This window comes from Ictalurus furcatus, chromosome 10, assembly GCF_023375685.1.
Source record: "Ictalurus furcatus strain D&B chromosome 10, Billie_1.0, whole genome shotgun sequence".
Classification (NCBI taxonomy): domain Eukaryota; kingdom Metazoa; phylum Chordata; class Actinopteri; order Siluriformes; family Ictaluridae; genus Ictalurus; species Ictalurus furcatus.
In genome coordinates this window covers 18,059,082-18,077,298 of record NC_071264.1, presented here as the reverse complement: position 1 = coordinate 18,077,298, position 18,217 = coordinate 18,059,082, and the positions used below count along the sequence as shown (strand labels likewise).

The 18,217-nt window shown below is 37.2% G+C and overlaps 1 protein-coding gene across 1 annotated transcript; it reads right to left on the bottom strand.

Annotated features, from left to right (window-relative positions):
• Positions 1–279: 279 nt before the first annotated feature.
• mfsd14a1 (major facilitator superfamily domain containing 14A 1) lies at positions 280–17,947 on the bottom strand. Its single transcript, XM_053634688.1, has 12 exons — positions 17,722–17,947; positions 11,075–11,170; positions 10,192–10,254; positions 9,970–10,097; positions 7,967–8,081; positions 7,406–7,624; positions 5,237–5,350; positions 4,405–4,476; positions 4,183–4,295; positions 3,978–4,075; positions 3,229–3,383; positions 280–2,975 (listed from the first exon to the last, which is right to left on the bottom strand). Exons 1-12 carry the CDS (start codon positions 17,800–17,802, stop codon positions 2,772–2,774), a joined length of 1,458 nt encoding a protein of 485 aa, XP_053490663.1. The 5' UTR covers positions 17,803–17,947; the 3' UTR covers positions 280–2,771.
• Between the last annotated feature and the right edge of the window lie 270 nt (positions 17,948–18,217).

Sequence of the window (18,217 nt, the reverse complement as noted above, 5' to 3'; positions counted from 1 at the left end):
CTTACGAGTTCTTACGCTTTTTACAACTTGGAAAACTAGGAGTTTTCTAAAATGTAGTTAAGTAGTTAGCTCATATTTCTGTGTAATAATTTGTATACAATAAATTGCCCAATTATTAATGTCTTAATAATGAAAGATTAATCTGAAAATAAATGGAAAAACAATACAGTTTAATGTAATTTTGCAGTTGTCTACAGCATCTCACAAATCCATTTAATTCCGAGTCCGAGGACATGAACAGCTCAGAGTAGAACCGGGTTGTCATCTAGTAATTACGTTAATTCCGACATGGCTTGAACGCAGACTAACTAAAACATAGGAAACGCATCCTTAGTGCGACAGACACATAGGCCTCTTTCATTAGGAGTGTTGGCCAATAGCCATACTTCCAATATCAGGAGTATCTGCCATATGCCAAGCCTCCCTTACTGGGACTGATACACAGGCCCCACCTTCACTCAGACTGACAGACACACAGGCCACACCTCTTTCATTGAGATAGACACAGAGGCAATACCTCCTTCATTAGGAGTGAATGCCAGAAGCCATGATTCCATCACTGGGACTGACACACAGGCTACACCTGCTTCAATAGGACTGAAAGTCAGAAGCCATGTCTCCTTTACTGGGACTTACACATAGGCCACACCTTCTTCACTGGGACTGAGAGGCAAAAACAATCAATCATAGAAAAAAGACAACAACATTAGCAAATTCAACTTTGAATGTCAAAAATACTTTTATTGAAATGTTTTAGTATATGTCATGTCATATTTACACGCTTAGCTGTTTACAGTTTTACTGTATGTTAAAATTAATAATAAAAAGGCAGCAAAACATGACGAGAGAACATAGAAAAAAGCATGCGGAAATCATAAATAACCAGAACACGGCTAATTCACACAATCATTCAATAAAAACTTCTACTTTATTTGGTCAAAATGGTTTTGTCTATTAAAAAAAATAAAATAAAATAAAAAAGACCTGAAAAGTATACAAGGCCACTGAAGTTCCTCTCCTCACCGAGCTCCTGCTCCTTCTAAATGCGCACACTTCCTACATACACACACCGGTCCCGTCCAGAACATTCCTAAAGCTCTGCATGCTAGTATTTCCTGCTCTGAGACACTGAACTGTTCTCATCACTGGGTGAGTTCAATCAAGATTATAACAGGAGAAACAAAACGTGCAGTGTGTGTGGGATTCGGAGTTAGGGGGTAGTGAGTGAAGGCACCAATAACTCTGAAGTGGTATGTCTACTACACATCGTCTGTGTAGATAATGGATCTGTAAAATGAAACTGAAGATGCAGAAGCTTCTGTTTCACACTGAAGCCAAGCTGGAAAAGCCGTGTAAGGAAATATATAGGCATCAAAATGGCTGATCTGTTGACCACACATTAAAGGAAATATTTGTCCCAAAAGAAACCCCCCAAAATAAATCTAACATCTAATATAGTCGATCAGAGAAGACGTGTTTGTTGCTCGAGTTTAAAAGGATGATGTAGCCATCATTTAATGAATCACCACCAAAAACCTCGTGCGTAAATATTCGCCTCAAACCACACCCAGACATGATTTAAGACAGTTTGATTCCGGTCATCTTCAATCTGCCAACTGTTGTGCGTTTTTTTTAATGTGGGGTACATTTTAAGAGGACAAGTTAGCACTCAAAAATACACAAAAACAGCCTTCTTTTTTCCCCTGACAATAACCAGGACAGATGTGCAAAATGACTAATGAATCTGGAATGATGGAAAGTTCAAGACACCTAAACAACTGACAGATATTTCATATATGCAGTCTTTAGTGTGTTCTCCCCTCGGTGCGGTTCTTTAGGCAGGTGAGAACACGGCGATCGCTCTGTCCAAGCGTTTAAGCGGGATGTTCAGTCCACTTCCAGCTGAACTTGAGTGAGAAAGCAATTCGATTCTGAATCAAACTTGCTGATTTTGGGTTGCAGCTATTTTTTTTTTCTATAGATGTGAGCTGCTAGTCTGAGCCAAAAGGACAGAACTGTAAGACTGACGAAACAAACAAAAAGAGAAATATATTATATTGGTTATTTTTGCTGTATAATTATCGAATAATTTATTCAGCACTGGCTCCGTGTTGGCCATGCTCAGGCGATTTTTGTGATTTATACACGGATTTCATAATGGTTTCATTTTCCATCATGGTATTTCCTAAAGGACAAGTGAAAGGGTTTTATGAGGATGTTCTCAGCCCTACTTACATTTCAGACAGCATTTTTTTTGCTATTTGGTTCATTTAATTATGTGCAAACCAAACCAAATAGCAAATGAACCAAAAGGATCAATTACACTCTGATTCAAACTCCATAAACAGACTAATGGGTGCGAAAGCGCACAGAGAGAAACACTGGGTACATGTGACTTTTTTTTCCTTCACTGGACTATTCCATTAATGTGGGGTGAGTATGGGTTAGCATGCTGTGTTCAGAAATGCTCCTGGCTGAGCTTCGGGTCCCTGAGTGAGCCCTGTCTTAAATGGGAATGCAATTTTAAGAAGAAGAAAAAAAGAAACGAAAAAACCAGCAAAAGATAAAGAACTATAAAACGAATAAATACAAGCCACTGCAACAGTGCCACTGGACAGAACCGTCATTAAACATATGTTCCTCTATGTACACAGTTTTTGTTTTTTAAAGTTTTTTTGGGGTTTTTTTTTGCTTGTTTGTTCATGTTTTTTAAAAAGCTCTGGGTTTGATATAGATTGGCATTTGTCACGTCTCTGGTTCAGGGTTTTCTTTCACACGTTGGTGTCCTGCAGCAGTGGCTCCTTGGCTTCTGGAGGCTGAGCGCTGTGCTGGTGCCCGTGAGCCGAGGCGTGTTTCTTCCAGCTGCCCGCTCGGCTACCCACCTGTGTGTGTTCAGGGATGAACAAAGCCACAAGCAGTGCCAACAGCACCGAGCACGCTCCGAAAAGAAACGGAGGACCAGGAATTATAGCACTCTGGAAGGTGACGGAGTGAGAAAATCAGCATAGTAATTAATAAATAAATGAATGAATGAATGAATGAATGATTAAAAGGTGCAAGTTTAAAAGTGTTCCAGACATGGAATAATCATAACTGTATAATCATAAAAAATTATATTATGCAATTGATGTAACTGCTCATTAGTTTATTAGACTTTAATCCAGACAGAACAGAACAGAGATGAGTTTTAGATGTGAGGGAGTGTGTAAAGTGTGTGAAGTGGCTGACCTGCTGGTGGAGCTGAGTGTGACGCTCAACATCTTCACCTCCATCAGGAACCTCATCCAGCTCCACGTGAAAGATGTAGAAGATGAAGCCGTAGAGAGCTGGACCGAGTCCATTACACAGACCACGGATCCCCGTTATCATTCCCTGACCCACACCTGTACGTAAACACAAACACACACATGTTAAACTTCCAAAATTACCCGTATGACAGCACTGTTGAATTCTGGATTCGGATTGGTCAGAAGGTGTTGATTAATCTTCTAGAGCAGCTCGTTCTAATATGCTATCGTTTCTATAGTAACAGCCGGGGGACATGTTTGGCGGACGCTCCACATAAACCGATTAAAAATAGTTTGGAATCGTTTTATGTGATGAATTGTTCGTAAAAGTTATAACGTTAAGTTTTCCGACATCTTCAAGACAGGAGTTTTCACTTTGCAAAACATGGAAAGCTGCATTAAATTTTTTTACTGTTTTATTATGATATTCACAAGCCCTATATAAATGTGCTGTGTTTGTATTAGAGTTTATTGCCATACCAGCTACAATGGCAAGTTTAATTGAAAATGCAGATATTAATCAAAACATTCAATAAAATTCAGCTTAAAAAGCCAGACATGTCTGTACAACACGAGGACTCTATAAAAGATTCTTAATTTACTTGTGATAAAAATTGTAATCGTTTTCCTAGGTCTATAAAATGTACTGTCATTTTGCCATACTGATAAATCTAAGAGCAAGAGTCTCACCTTGCTGGTCTGGGTCTGCAGTGCGGGACACTAGTGCACTAACAGCAGGGAAGGTGATGCTGGACATGGCCGCTACGGCACCTGCAGCCCACATCATCCTAACAAGACAAAGAAGAACGATGTAAAAAAAAAAATCACTCAAAAGAACATCTCAAAAATCACTTCTGTAAAGTCACATGACCATAAGCCCCGCCCTCTCACTCACCACGGCTCTGAACCGAACCCGTACCATGCCAGCTGTAGGATCTGGAACCCCAAACCCAGCAAGATCGTGTTCTTGTTCCCGATGGAACGCATCAGTAAACTTAACACTACAGTCTGAAGGGGAGAAAACACAAACACACAGAGCTTTAAACACAAACACACAGAGCTTTAATTCTTCAAAAAAATATGTTGAGTATAAAATTGGAATAATTAAAGCACAAACCTGTGCAACAATTGAAAGTAATCCTAGTACAGCTATGAATGCAGCAACACTTTCTGATGAAAAGCCCATTATCTGTAGAAAAAATTAACAATTAATTCTTTATTCAAACACTAATGCTACAAAACGTTAATTTAAACAGCATTAGTGTGATTACATGACTGCACTGCCATTTAGCCTTTATAACAGTTACAAATTAAACTATTTTTAAACATTTCCCAAAAGTAAACCTCAGAAAAAATGCATTTAGTTTTTAATTGCAAAAAAAAAAAATGCATTTAAGAAGGACTACAAAAAATCTCAGTCAATTATAGTTATAAATTAATTGACAATAAATCAATTAATCATCTTGAATGTGGCTTATAGAAGATAAAGGCTGTAATAAATATCTTGTGTTTGTTTACAGACAGAAAAATCCAATGATTCTACAAGAGGGGAAAAAAAACCACCGCAAAATAGAATCATTTTTAGAAAATGTTTAAAAATGAAATACATGTTTCTGGTTAAACGCATAGGCAGAGTAGACCAGAGAATGTAAATAACATTATTGGCTGGATTTTGGCAGCAAATACTATATATAATAAATGTAATTATAAATATAATTACATATAAAAGTAAGTGATTAATAATTGATTAAGTGATTAATGATCAAATGGTGTAATATAAGAGGGAAAAAAAAACATAGGGAAAATAGAAAAAATTAACTTCAGGGTGTTAACAGTAACTCAGTTTCATCACACCGGCCTGTCATTAATTATTTTCCTGTAACAGCATGGCATAGAGTGTTTTATTCCTTACTTATGACATACATATAACAATGATTTCATAATCAGACCTGTCGCAGGTAGAGAAAGAAGCTGGAGTACTGGCCAGCCTCGGGGAGGTACGACAGGAATACTGTAATACAGATGAGGAGCACTGTTGAGTCCTGACCCACCTTCTTCAGCGACTAGAGAGAGAGAGAGAGAGAGTGAGAGTGAGAGAGAGAGAGAGAGAGAGAGAGAGAGAAGTATGTACTGGACGTTCTGGTTCTTGAAGGTGTCTTTTGCACTAAACAGAAAAGACAGATCATTGTGTGGTACCTCTTGCCTATGAGCCCTCTGAACAGCACTCCAAATCCAGAATAATAAATAATCACTCTACACTGCATTCACTACACCTTACTGAACTACTTTGGCTCAAACACAGGAAAAATGTCTGAGCTTATAACACAGTTCTCAAATTGGCAGAAGGTGTTAATTTTCTATAACAGCAGCTCTGACCGTTGTGCTGCTGCAAATCACAGGTTTATATTAATGCGCTCATGATATGTTATTGTTTCTATAATAACAGTAACTTTGTGGTGGTAAAAGTTACTCCACTTCATCACATCACTATTACAGCAGCTGTTTCATTCCTTACATATAATATTTTAATGCAGGTCTTGTAAATCTCGTTTCTCCTAGACGTTTTACCGCTTCTCGAGTCTGTCCACACAGAAGTGGCAGCTTTAATAATATTCTGGAGGAAATCGGGGTGTAAGGGTCGAGTCCTGTGCATACCCCTGTTTACACTGCGTTCTGTGCTGATCTCTCTTTATACAGAGAACAATAACACTAACACAGCCACTGTGCTGAACATGCTCTACTCTCACAGAGAGCTGAAACCTGCTAATTGTGACTCACGGAGAACAGATGGATGTTCCGTGAGTGTGTGATATTTCAAGATCTTGAATACGCAATACATCACCGTTCCCATTATCCAGCATTAGAGCTATTTTAGAATGTGTATTGCACAACAGTACAGTACAACTCTATAGACTCAATTGATCACTTATGTTATCAGAGTGTATTTATCTTCTATTTTACTACCTTTATATCTGTACTTCATGCACAAGGATTCGTCCATCCATCTGTCTGTCTGTCTGTCTGTCTAACTAACCAACCACAATTTATATACATTTCTATCTAGTTATATATCTTCATTATATGTCATTCTTACATCTGCCTGTTCAACCTAGGCTCTATCCATTATCAGTCCATCCATCCTTCTATCAAACATCCATCCATTCTTTTGTCTCCACCATGTGTCAATCTACCAAGTCCTCCAGCCATCCTAATCATCAATTTATTTATGTATTCATCCTATCCATCCATCCATTTGTCCATCTGTCCTGTCGGTCCCTCCAACCATACGTTCATTGGTCTGTCCATCCGACCATCCATTTACTCATCAGTCTGTCCAGCCAGCCATTCATCTGTCCATCCATTTGTACAACTACCCATTCATCCAACTATTCATTCATCTGTCGGTTCAACAATTAATTCAGCCATACGTCCAACCAGCCTCATATCCATCCGTTTGTCCATCCAATGATCCACACATCCGTTGATCCATCCAACTGTCCATTTATCTGTCTATCTATCCAACAAGCCATTAATCTGTAGATTAATTTGTCCAACCATCCATTCAGCTGTCAGTTCAACCATCCATTCTGCCATCTGTACATTATTGCTTCCATCAAACATTTATTTAATCATTCATCCATCCGACCATTCATCCATCCAATCATATGGATGAATCTATATCCAACCATCCACTCAACAATCATCCATCCGTTTGTCCAACCATCCATGCATCGGTCCCTCAAACATCCATTTTTCTGTCAGTCTAACTATCCATTCATTTGTCCATCCACTCTACATTTACTAATCAGTCCATCCAACCAAAAATACATTTATCTGCCGTCCATCTAACCATTCGTCCGTCCAGCTGTCCAACCAGCCATTTATCTGTCCACCCAAACATCCATTCATCCGTCTGTAAAGCCATCCACCCATTCATCTAGAACTGTGTTGTGGTCCTTTGTGCACATATGTTCTTCCTCCAAGCAGTTTCAAATTTTGCTGTGACCACACCAAATCAACTATACCAACAAAATGTCCATTCTACTCTGCTGCAAAATCCTCAAAATCCCCGAAACCCTTAAAGCACGACAAATTACAACACAGAAAAGCACACTCACTGAAAAGGGGTCAGCCTGTTCCCAGGAGATCGGCGCTCCCCATGACGCCGGTCTCATTTTCTCGGGCAGCGATTCAGGAACGGCCACCAGGATGAAGCAGATGTCCAGCATGGCGATCGCTGATGCTAAAACTACTACCAGACTGTCTCCGTACGCTCGGCTGAGGTAGGCACCAATGGCTGGGCTGGTCACCAGGCTTGCCGCAAACGTGGCTGAAACCTAATGGGAACCATTGGAAGACAACATTAAAGTAGGAAATATTACATTAGAAAACAAACAAACAAAGATAAAATATATGGAAATATAGTAAAAGTCCTGGGAGGCTAACTGAATAAGCAGATATATAGCTTATTTACACTTAATATGGCATACACTGGAGCTGGAATACTAATTAAATACTAACAGATTTCTGTATAACTGGCTCACTAAAAAATTTTTTTGAATTAACATAGTATCAGTAAATGCAGTCTGGCATAACAAACGATATATTACAGAACAAATTTTATTTCCATTCATCCCCATTGTATATTTAACATGAATATTTGTAATAATGGTACACACCAGGCCGTATGCCATGCTGCGTTCATGCTCCTGTGTGATGTCGGCCACATATGCAAAAACCACTGAGAACGTCACAGCAAACACCCCCGACACAGAAATAACCGCAAAATACCACCTGAAACAGAAGCAAAGGTCAGAATTACAGTACAACCAAACATGAATCCGTGTCTAATTAAATCCGCATATTCAAATTAAAATCACTCATTCGCAAAGAAATTTGTTCCCGTACTGATCTTAATGCATGGCTTCTCAACATCACCACAGTGTGCCAGTCACTGATATCAAAGATATCATGTTGCAATACTTAAAATAATTTTTAATAATACAGTAATACAGAATACAGTATGAGAAGTTAAACACTGATGTCCAATGAAGAAAAAGATGAAAAATTAAACAACGGGTACAAAAAAAGAAAAAGTAAAAGAACATTTTTAACATCTCATCAGTTACAATGATTAAAAATGAGACATTAGGGTACCTAGGAAAGTGTAGCGTGTTGTGTGCTTATTGAAAAATAAACAGTGACAGGTGGTGTGATGAAATGGAGTTACTGTTACCACCCAAAAGGTTTTATTCTTCTTGTCAAGTTACCGGGACACTGCAAAGTATAAACTGCAGTGTCCTGGAGATGTGGGAAAACTAAAAGTTACAGCTTTACCTCTGACGGCTACAAAGCACTGATACTGGAGACTCCTTTCATAAATGCTAAACAATCACCTTACAGAAAACATGGCCATATCAATGATTACATACATTTTTATGCCGTATTTGGCTTACCTCATAAGTGATAATTTGCAGGCCAGAATGACTTCATTTCTTTTTTACCTCAACGCTTTCAACATACAAAGTGGGGGAAAAAACATGGACGCCTCTATGTTCATCTTTTATCAGTAACAAATTAACCAGCTAAGTATGATGAGTGATATAGATTTACCTCCTCAAAACAACTAACTGTTTAGTCAGTCTATAGATTTAACAAGTAAATATGTCTGTATGTTGATTAATCTAAAGCAAATGTATACACAGTATATACTTGTATATACACAGTGTAACTCATTTAAAGGTAAGAAGTTCTACTTTGTTTACTTCTGATGCTTTGCAGAGTCATGTCGTTTTAACATCATTCCAAAAACTGGGAAGAGCTCTTAGTTCAGAAGACTACCTTAAGTTGAGGGGGTGTTTCTTTGGCTTTTCCTGGTTGGAGACTGGGATTTCTAAGTCGAATGCAGCATTAATCATTCGGTTTATGTGGACCATCAGATGTACAAGTCCCTGTGACTGAGCTGTTACTACAGAAACAATTATGCATTATTGTTTCTGTGAAATAAATAAATACCTTCTGACCAATCAGATTTGAGAATTTAACATCTCTGTGGTATAAATAAACATGACTGACGCATGATCATGATATTCACTCTTTACAGAGTCAAATAGATTTTTTAATATCTGGCTTGGTAGCTAATAATACACTAAAGTCATGTCTAAATAACAATAATTATAAACTTGTAGATACTAAAATCATAAGTAGCAGTTGGAGACGATGAAATCTTTTGGAAGTTCAAAACCCCATAGTGTGTGATGTCATGTTGTAAACAAATACTCCTAAAAAAGGACATTATGAGCATAATAATAGGATTTAACTTAATTGAACCACTGAAAGACATTAAAATATGGTTTAGCTAACTGCTAATTATCTTAAGTGTCAATGTCACCATAGAAATGACGGATTTCCCAGTTTGAAGAAATAACCAGCTCTGAGGTTAATGTCCAAGTCGTCATCTTGTAATTACTATAATTCTGACTTGGAGTGAACCTTCTAATCCTACCTAAATAATTTGTCAAATGTGTTTGCACTTATAAACAGCTTCATCTGCCCATTTTTTCAACTAAATTATATCTAAATAATCTTGAAGTCTATGCTGATGTTAAATAAATGGAAAGGGCCATGAAACAGTACTGGGACTGAAACAGAGTGGAAACAGTAGTGAACGCTGCTGACATACCATGGGCTAATCCTCATAAGAGGGATGGGAGCACACGTGAAGAAAACGGTGAGGAGGAGAAATGACTTCCTGCCCCAGACATCAGACAGAGCGCCGATCAGAGGGGCGCTCAGAAACGACAGCAAACCCTGTGACCATCAAGAATCAAGTGTTTACTACTCCAGTCATGTTTTATTTACAATCCATCAATCAATCAGTCAGTCAACAGATTAAATATTGCACCTTTACTCCCTGTATGAGGCCATTCATCAAAAACGTGTGCTTCGGAAATGTTTCATGAAGAACCTGGACAATCAAAAACAATAATAAGGATCAACATGGATTATGATTTAGCACAGTATGGGGCTTTACAAGAAAATACACTCGGGTACAAAAACCAAACCAACACCAAGAGCTGTTTGCATTTCAAGAGCACTTTGACACCCTTTAGAACTTTTGCTTAATCTGAATCAGAATAAAATTCATTCTTTTGATTTGCTTGCTATTTGGTTTACTTTTATTTTCTACTGAATTAATGTTGCATCGCCTTTGTTTTCTGGAACCAAACTTCAGAAATGCCAAAGCAATGGGTGATATAACTGATAATATATCTTTTTATTTATAATATATAATACATTACATTTATTCATTTAACAGACGCTTTAATAAATAAATATAAAAAATAAATATTAATAAATAAATATTTAAAAAATAAATAATAAATAAAAAGATAATATTTTTCATTTTTTAAAATAAATATTTACTGTCTAGAAGTAGCTGATGCTAATCTTTATCTTTTAAACTGTAACACACACACAAACAAAAGATAGATTTAATATAAAAAGTAAAAGAAAATTTTTTGCAGAAATTGTCACCAAACCATTTTTTCATTTAAAAAAAAAATCTTTTTCTTTCACAGCACATTTTTTGTTTTGGGTGATTAAGTCATTTCCAGAACAAAGTAATTACATTTCACATTTTTAAATAAAGCTGTATGCCCAACTCCACTGAAATGTTTTTAATAGTTTGACTATTATGCATAATATTTATTTTCATAGATCACTTAAGTTCAGATATATTTTGTAGTCACTATGATAAAAAACATAAGTACCACATCCTGACTTACCACTAGTGTGGGTGCAGTCAACAATCCCCAAGCGAAGAACTCCAAAAATATGACTATGACAGCATGGTAAACACTGGGGGACCCAAAACCCTGCGGCTGTGAGGAGACACACATACAACTGTTAAATACCTGGTAGCAAAAAAAAAAAAAAAACATTTCAGGGTGTGCTGTTATAGGAAAATAATCAACAACTGGGTTAACTGTTACTACTACAAACTTGACTCATTTCAGATAAAAGCAGGTTCTCATGTGTTTTATTCCACTTATACCACAGCAATTTGCCAATGATTATATTTTTATTGATTAAACAATGATGCATCATACTATTTATCCATTTATAGTCACATCAATGTTGTGGACCGTCCAGAAACAAGTTCCTCTTCTCAAATATAGCTATAAACCAGCCTCTCTTTTTTTCTCCTTTCATAAAGTGAACACCACAAAACACAAAGCGTAAAGCAACTCCATCCTAAAGATGCCAGAAAACTTAAAGTTACCGCTTCACCTCTGACACCTCGTGAGACTCATTCTATCAATCTTAAATGAACATCTTGCAAAAATTCACCATATCGGTGATTACACACATTTTAAAATACATTATTGTAGAGTATACTGCATTCCAAGTAGTTGTTGCTGAGCTGTTAATATATAAACAATAACGTATTAGAACAAGCGCAGTAATATTAACCTGTGATTTGAATTAAGGCTGGAACTACAGTCAGCGATGTCACAGAAAATTAATCAAAACCTTCTGACCAATCAGAATTGAGAATTCAACAGTGGTGTGTGGTTCAATAATAATAAAAGTGCTTGTGAGGGTGCACAAATATTTCTAGGTTGCAATACATTTCTAGGTTGAAAATTATCCAGTGAATCTAGTTTGAAGGTCCTCTGAAGTTTTATAAACATGTGTGTGTGTGTGTGTGAGAGAGAGAGAGAGAGCCCTGACAGAATTAACAGAAGTGAAGATAATCACCACAGCAACTGTATGTAAAAGGAAACAAACTCGATTTTGCAACAAGTCTGCTTTATCTACAGAGACCACCACCTCGTTTCTAGCAGGCTGTAAAATAACATGGTTATGGCTGAAAAGGCAATGTGCATTTACTACACCTATACTCTGTTTCCCAGCACAGGGACGAGACTGCACTGAAACCTGTTTGACTGTGTTTAATCCATTTCTATGCTCCATGTGCTAACCACCCCCCAAAAAACTGAGAGGTGGCTTGACCTTAAACGGAAAGGTTAGCCAGCAACAGGAATGAGCTGCCAAGCGACAACCAGTGTTTGGATGAATGTTTGTGTGATTGTTGTGCGACTGATGCTCATCGCCAAGATAATTAAACAGCTGATTGGCTATTTCTCTGTACCGTCAACTGGGGATGGTAGGTACAACCATCGACTTGGATAAGCAAGTTACAAGCCTCAACAATGAGGGCTGTTATAAATCAAGAAATTCTCTGTTTGTCTTCATCTTGTCCTTTGGATACATTTAAAAAAAAATACAAATAAAAATTGCATGTGTATTTCAACATGTTTATTCTTCCTAAGTGTACAAGTTAAGGTAATCCACATATATTTTCATTAAATCTTAAACATGTCTTTTGGTGAAATTAATAGACTTTTGACTATAAGTACAATAAGTGTTCCTATCTTTCTTTCACAAATATGGTAAGGATAATGGTCAAAAACAACATGAAAAAACAACAACAAATTAAAATAACTTAATTTCCTTTGAATAATTTCAAACACCCAACATCCACCACCCCCTGGAACCCAGACAGCACCTAAACCCTCTGAAAACCTAGGGAAAGCCCTGTAACTTTATCTTCTATGACGGATATCAAACACACAGAACACCACAGTATTACTGATACCAATTTCTTGTCATCACAATTAGCTGATACTAATCCTGATCGTTCAAGCTTTATATAAGTGATATGTAAGCTTTCGGTTGACCGTCACTGTTAACCTTCTTTCCCCCAGATAAAGTAATACCACAGATGTTGCCTTGGTTATATTATTTACAGTAATGTTGTAGATTGTTGTTTTAACTGAGAATCAAATAGATAAACACAACAAATATTCATTTTATAATGAACATTTTAAAAATACATGCCATATGGCAAATTTTCCATTATTTCTTGAGACCTCATGATAATTCCACACTGCTGATGACATGACTGGAGTGCTAAAGTTTAATGTCATCATGTGTTTTACATCCTCACGTTTTACGTCATCAAATTGTGATGGGTTCGTGAGATCGGCCAAATTTAGAGACTACCGATCGAGTCATAGAATGTGATTATCGATAGGAGCATCCCTAGTATTACTGACCATAACTAAACCAAACACCAGGCTAGTTTTGGCTAAGCAGCTCTGCACACGGACACACTACCGAGATTTTTCTTTTTTTGGACCTCATTGGACAATCTTTCCTCAGAGATGTTATGATTAAGTACAACATTTTAAAAGCTGATTCCAATCAGTTTATAATTAAATTTAGTCAAAGGAATAATAATAATTAAAAAAAACTATCAAAAAAGATATCTCAGAACCGTGTGACGACCATGACGTCCCAAGAAATATTTTAAATACAAAAAACAAAGAATAAATGAATGGTAGGTGAAAAGCTAAAAAAAGATTCTCTGATTCTCCAAATGCAAAGTACAAACAGTTTTTTTTAAAGTGTGATCCAAGTTGACAATTAGATTTTGTATAAAAGTGAAAAAAGTTTTTACATAAATAATTGACATTAATGCAGGTGACTGGTTACAATAGTGGATCTACTACAGAAGATGACCTGGTTCTGGAGTCGCAAACTACACAGTTTTTTTTTTTTTTTTTTAATGTTTTGTCAGCTCTTCTACGCTATTTCTTCCCAATTACTTGGTCTGCTCTTCTGAAATACTTTGCAATATACCAGCTGACAACCCCTATCTATAAATGTTATGCCGCCTCTGACTAAACATACATTAGCCATAGTTCTATCATGTGTGTGCATAAAGTACAGAGAAAAAGTTCCTGATGTTCTGAAAAAAAAAATGGAAGGAAGGATATCATATCTGAAAGCTCAGGAGGAAATTTAGTACTAGTGACACACTCAGACAGAAACCTGTAGATATCCATGAGACAACAAAACTGAATCAGAGTTACATCATATACACACAGGCATGTATGTGTGTGAAACAAAACAACCATTTCATAAGAACATGAGGTGAAATTCATCTCATCACGACATTCACTACACAAAAATAAACAGGTTTGAAAAAGGAGCGGATAAGGCTGGAAATAGGGGGAAAAACAAGACCACAAATATTTTAAGTACAAAAAAATAGAGATGTAAAAAAAAAGAAAGAATAAATGAATGGTAGGTGAAAAGCCAGTCCTTGAGGAAGGGTTTGGCATCCTTGAGGAACAAACCACCAAAAACTACCAATGGTGAATTGAATCCAAATTGAATTTGGATCCATGGATTAAGTCTAAGATCAAAGACCAAAATTTTAAACCGTGTAAATGGGTATGCTGAAATAAATCATCTCCGAGACAAATCTATCTACATGCCATCGTGAAACATTCACCAGAGTGACTTACACGCACTGTTTTAAACAGTGGCTATTTTCCCATCATTCAGTAACTGGTGAAGGTCCTTGGATGACTTGCAAAATGTCTTTATAAGGTTCAAGTCACTATGGATTACTTATATGAGAGCTCCCAAACAATCACGCATGAAAATGTGAATTAAAATGTTATTTTTTTATTTATTTGTTGCTTCCAAATCCACCTTTGGAAACCATCAAAACCAATTAAGCAACACTGAAGTTATTATTACTTTTGCAAAGCAGCCAAATGTTGCCCAAGTAATGCAAGCATTATCCCCTAATATTATTCTCTGTAACACAAGCTGCTGTTGTCTTATTCATTTGTAAAAAGAGAGGGAGAGAGAGGGGGGGAGGGAGAGAGAGAGAGAGAGAGAGAGAGAGAGAGAGAGAGAGAGAGAGAGAGAGACAGACACTGGTGTGGGAATGGCTGTTTATAGCTGCTGTAACATAAGTGATAAGAGGAAATAACTTGCCATAATTGGCAATTTTGCTATGGTTTATTAAGGATAAACACTTCCAAATGTGTAGTTTCTGGGAAATTAATCAGCTTCAAGGTGGTAACAGTAACTCTGCTTCATCACTCAACTTGCTTTATCATTTTTTTCTGCATTATTTCATCATAAAAACTATGATTTATTTTGACAGTTAGCCTAGAATGCAGTCACATTATTTCATGAGCACATCTTTATCACTTTCATTTCATTTGCAATACTCAAATGAAAAATGTTTTTCCATCCAAGTTCATGGTGCTGAGTTTCACTGATTGCGCTAGTGTCAAAAAGCAGGAACTTAAACAGATGATGTTTAATATCACAATCTCACTAGTGTCATGTGTAGGTTTACCAGTGCCTGTAACAAATGTTAAGATTTTTTTGTATATATACACAGTTGCAATCAACATTATTCAACCCCCAGTGCAAATTACAGGTTTATTGTCAAAATTTACAGACTTTCAGCTGTTTGCAATGAACAAATCAAACAAAAGCTATTAAAATAGTTCAACACAACAAATGCTTCAAGTGGTTTCCCCAAATTCAACTGAAACTTATGACTTCTCCAGTTTCAAAATTATTCAACCCCTTCATGGCAAGCATCTTTAGTATTTAGTAGAGCACGCTTTTGCTGTTATGACCTGCTGCAAACGAGATGCGAAGCCAAACACCAGCTTCTGGCAGCGTTCCTGAGGAATCTTAGCCTATTGCTCATGAGCAATGCCCTCCAGTTCAATAATATTCTTGGGTTTGTGTGCTGTAACCGCTTTCTTCAAACCCCACCAGAGATTTTCTATGGGGTACAAGTCAGGTGACTGTGATGGCCCTGTAGAATCTTCCAGGACTTCTTCTGCAACCGAGCCTTGGTGGAATTTGAGGTATGCTAGGGATCCTTGTCTGTTGGAAGATCCACTGACGCCCAAGCTTCAGCTTCCTCACAGACGGCATGACGTTTTCTCCTGGGATTTCCTGATACTTCAATGAATCCATCTTGCCTTCCACACGCTGCAGGTTTCCAGTGCCAGAGGATGCAAAGCAGCCCCAGAGCCACCACCATGCTTGACTGTGAACATTGTGTTTTTTCTTCATTCTTCTTTTTCCAGACATACCACTGAGTCATGGTGCCAAAATGTTCCAGTTTTGTTTCATCAGTCCACAGAACAGAATCCCAAAACTTTTGTGGCTTATTCATATGATTTTGACTCAGGCTTTTCTTGTGCTTTTGGGTCAGTAGTGGTGTACGTCTTGGAGATCTGGCATGGAAACCTTCTGCATTTAGTACACTCCTTACTGCGCTCACTGACACCTCCACGCCTGTTGCCACCAAGTCTTGCTGCAGGTCGTTCACAGTCAATCGAGGGTTTTTCACAACTTGCCTTCTCAGAAATCTGGTTGCAACCATTGATAGCTTAGTTTTTCTGCCCCATCCAGATATTTCTTGCATTTCTGCCCCTAGCCAGTTCAGGTATTTCATGTGTTCCAGCTCAAGCACACCTGGTGCAACTAATGAAGACCTCAATTAGTTGCATACGGTGTGCTTGAGACAACAACTGTTTTGCATATTTGTGCTGTTGTGAGGGATTCTATTCAGGGGGTTGAATAATTTTGAAACTGGACAAGTCATTATAAGTTGCATTTCAGTTAAATTTGAGGAAACCACTTGAAGGATCCGTTATGTTGAACTATTTCAATTGCTTTTCTTTGATTTGTTCATTGCAAACAGCTGAAAGTATAAACCGGATTTGCAATGGGGTTGAATAATTTTGATTGCAACTGTATACATATTTTGAGAGTATTGAGGGTTTTTTTGTAGATATATTTTATTTTAGAACACATTACTGTTTTGCTTTGTTAGCTGTATATATACACTCACTGGCCACTTTAATAAGAACACCTGTGCACCTGTTCATTCATGCAATTATCTAATCAGCAAATCATGCAGCAGCAGCTCAAAGTAGAAAATCAGGCAGACACAGGTCAAGAGCTTCAGTTAATGTTCAAATATGGGGTTCACATATAATGTTCTCAGAATGGGGGTAAAATGGTTGTTGGTGCCAGACAGTATGGTTAAATATTTACAAAACTGCTCATCTCCTGGGATTGTCACATAGGTGTTCCTACTATAGTGGCCTATTATAGTGGGTAGTAATATGTAGATCCATAGTGTGCATTTGAAAATATCTTCACGTATAACTACAGTCTGTTTTATTACTAATACATTTATGCTCATCATTGTGTGTGATTATACTAATGCAATAAATACTAAAATAATAACACTAATATGATTACTATTGACAGTAATATGATGACAGTATTTACAATGTATATAATAAAAATTATGTAATGTCGTTCATTTTAATGAATTAGCAGTACAGGTGAACGATGCTGCTTTGTCAAAACAGAGGAAGTTGCCATTACTAACTTCTTAAGCTGATAACATTCAGAGTGCGACAGGTATGTATCGCTTAACAATTAAATAAATAAGTAGAAAGACGAGACTCTGTGTCGTGAGATATTATACTGAGTTTATTTTTGTATTATTTAGTGAACTCACCGTTCCGCCATCCTTGATGATGATTTTCTTGGCCAGCAGGAGACTGCGATTCACCCGTTTCTTCTTTTTGCTCTGTGTCATGATATAACCATCCTAGTTGATTTCAGTTTTTTTTTCACGGTTTTAATGAGAATACATTAAAAAGAAGGATCCTGTAAACGTGCGGCGAACATTTTTTTTTTTTTTTACAGTTTTACACCTCGCGTCGCCCATTCAGTCGGACACACCGCCGCCATCTTGGCAAAAAAACACGAGCTATACGCCGTGACGTTTTGGCGTAACATCACACGATACGGGTGGGTGTACGTGATGACGTCAACATCATTCGATGTAGAGGGGTGCGTCCGAAATCGTTACTTTTTTGGGGGAGGTTTAAGTTGTAAAAGTTTAACAATGCGGCAGATTGAACAGAAAATGAACATCCGACGTTATTTATTAACATTTTACATTTTATATTTTACGTTTTACGATCAAGTGTGAAGAGTTTGATTTTTAG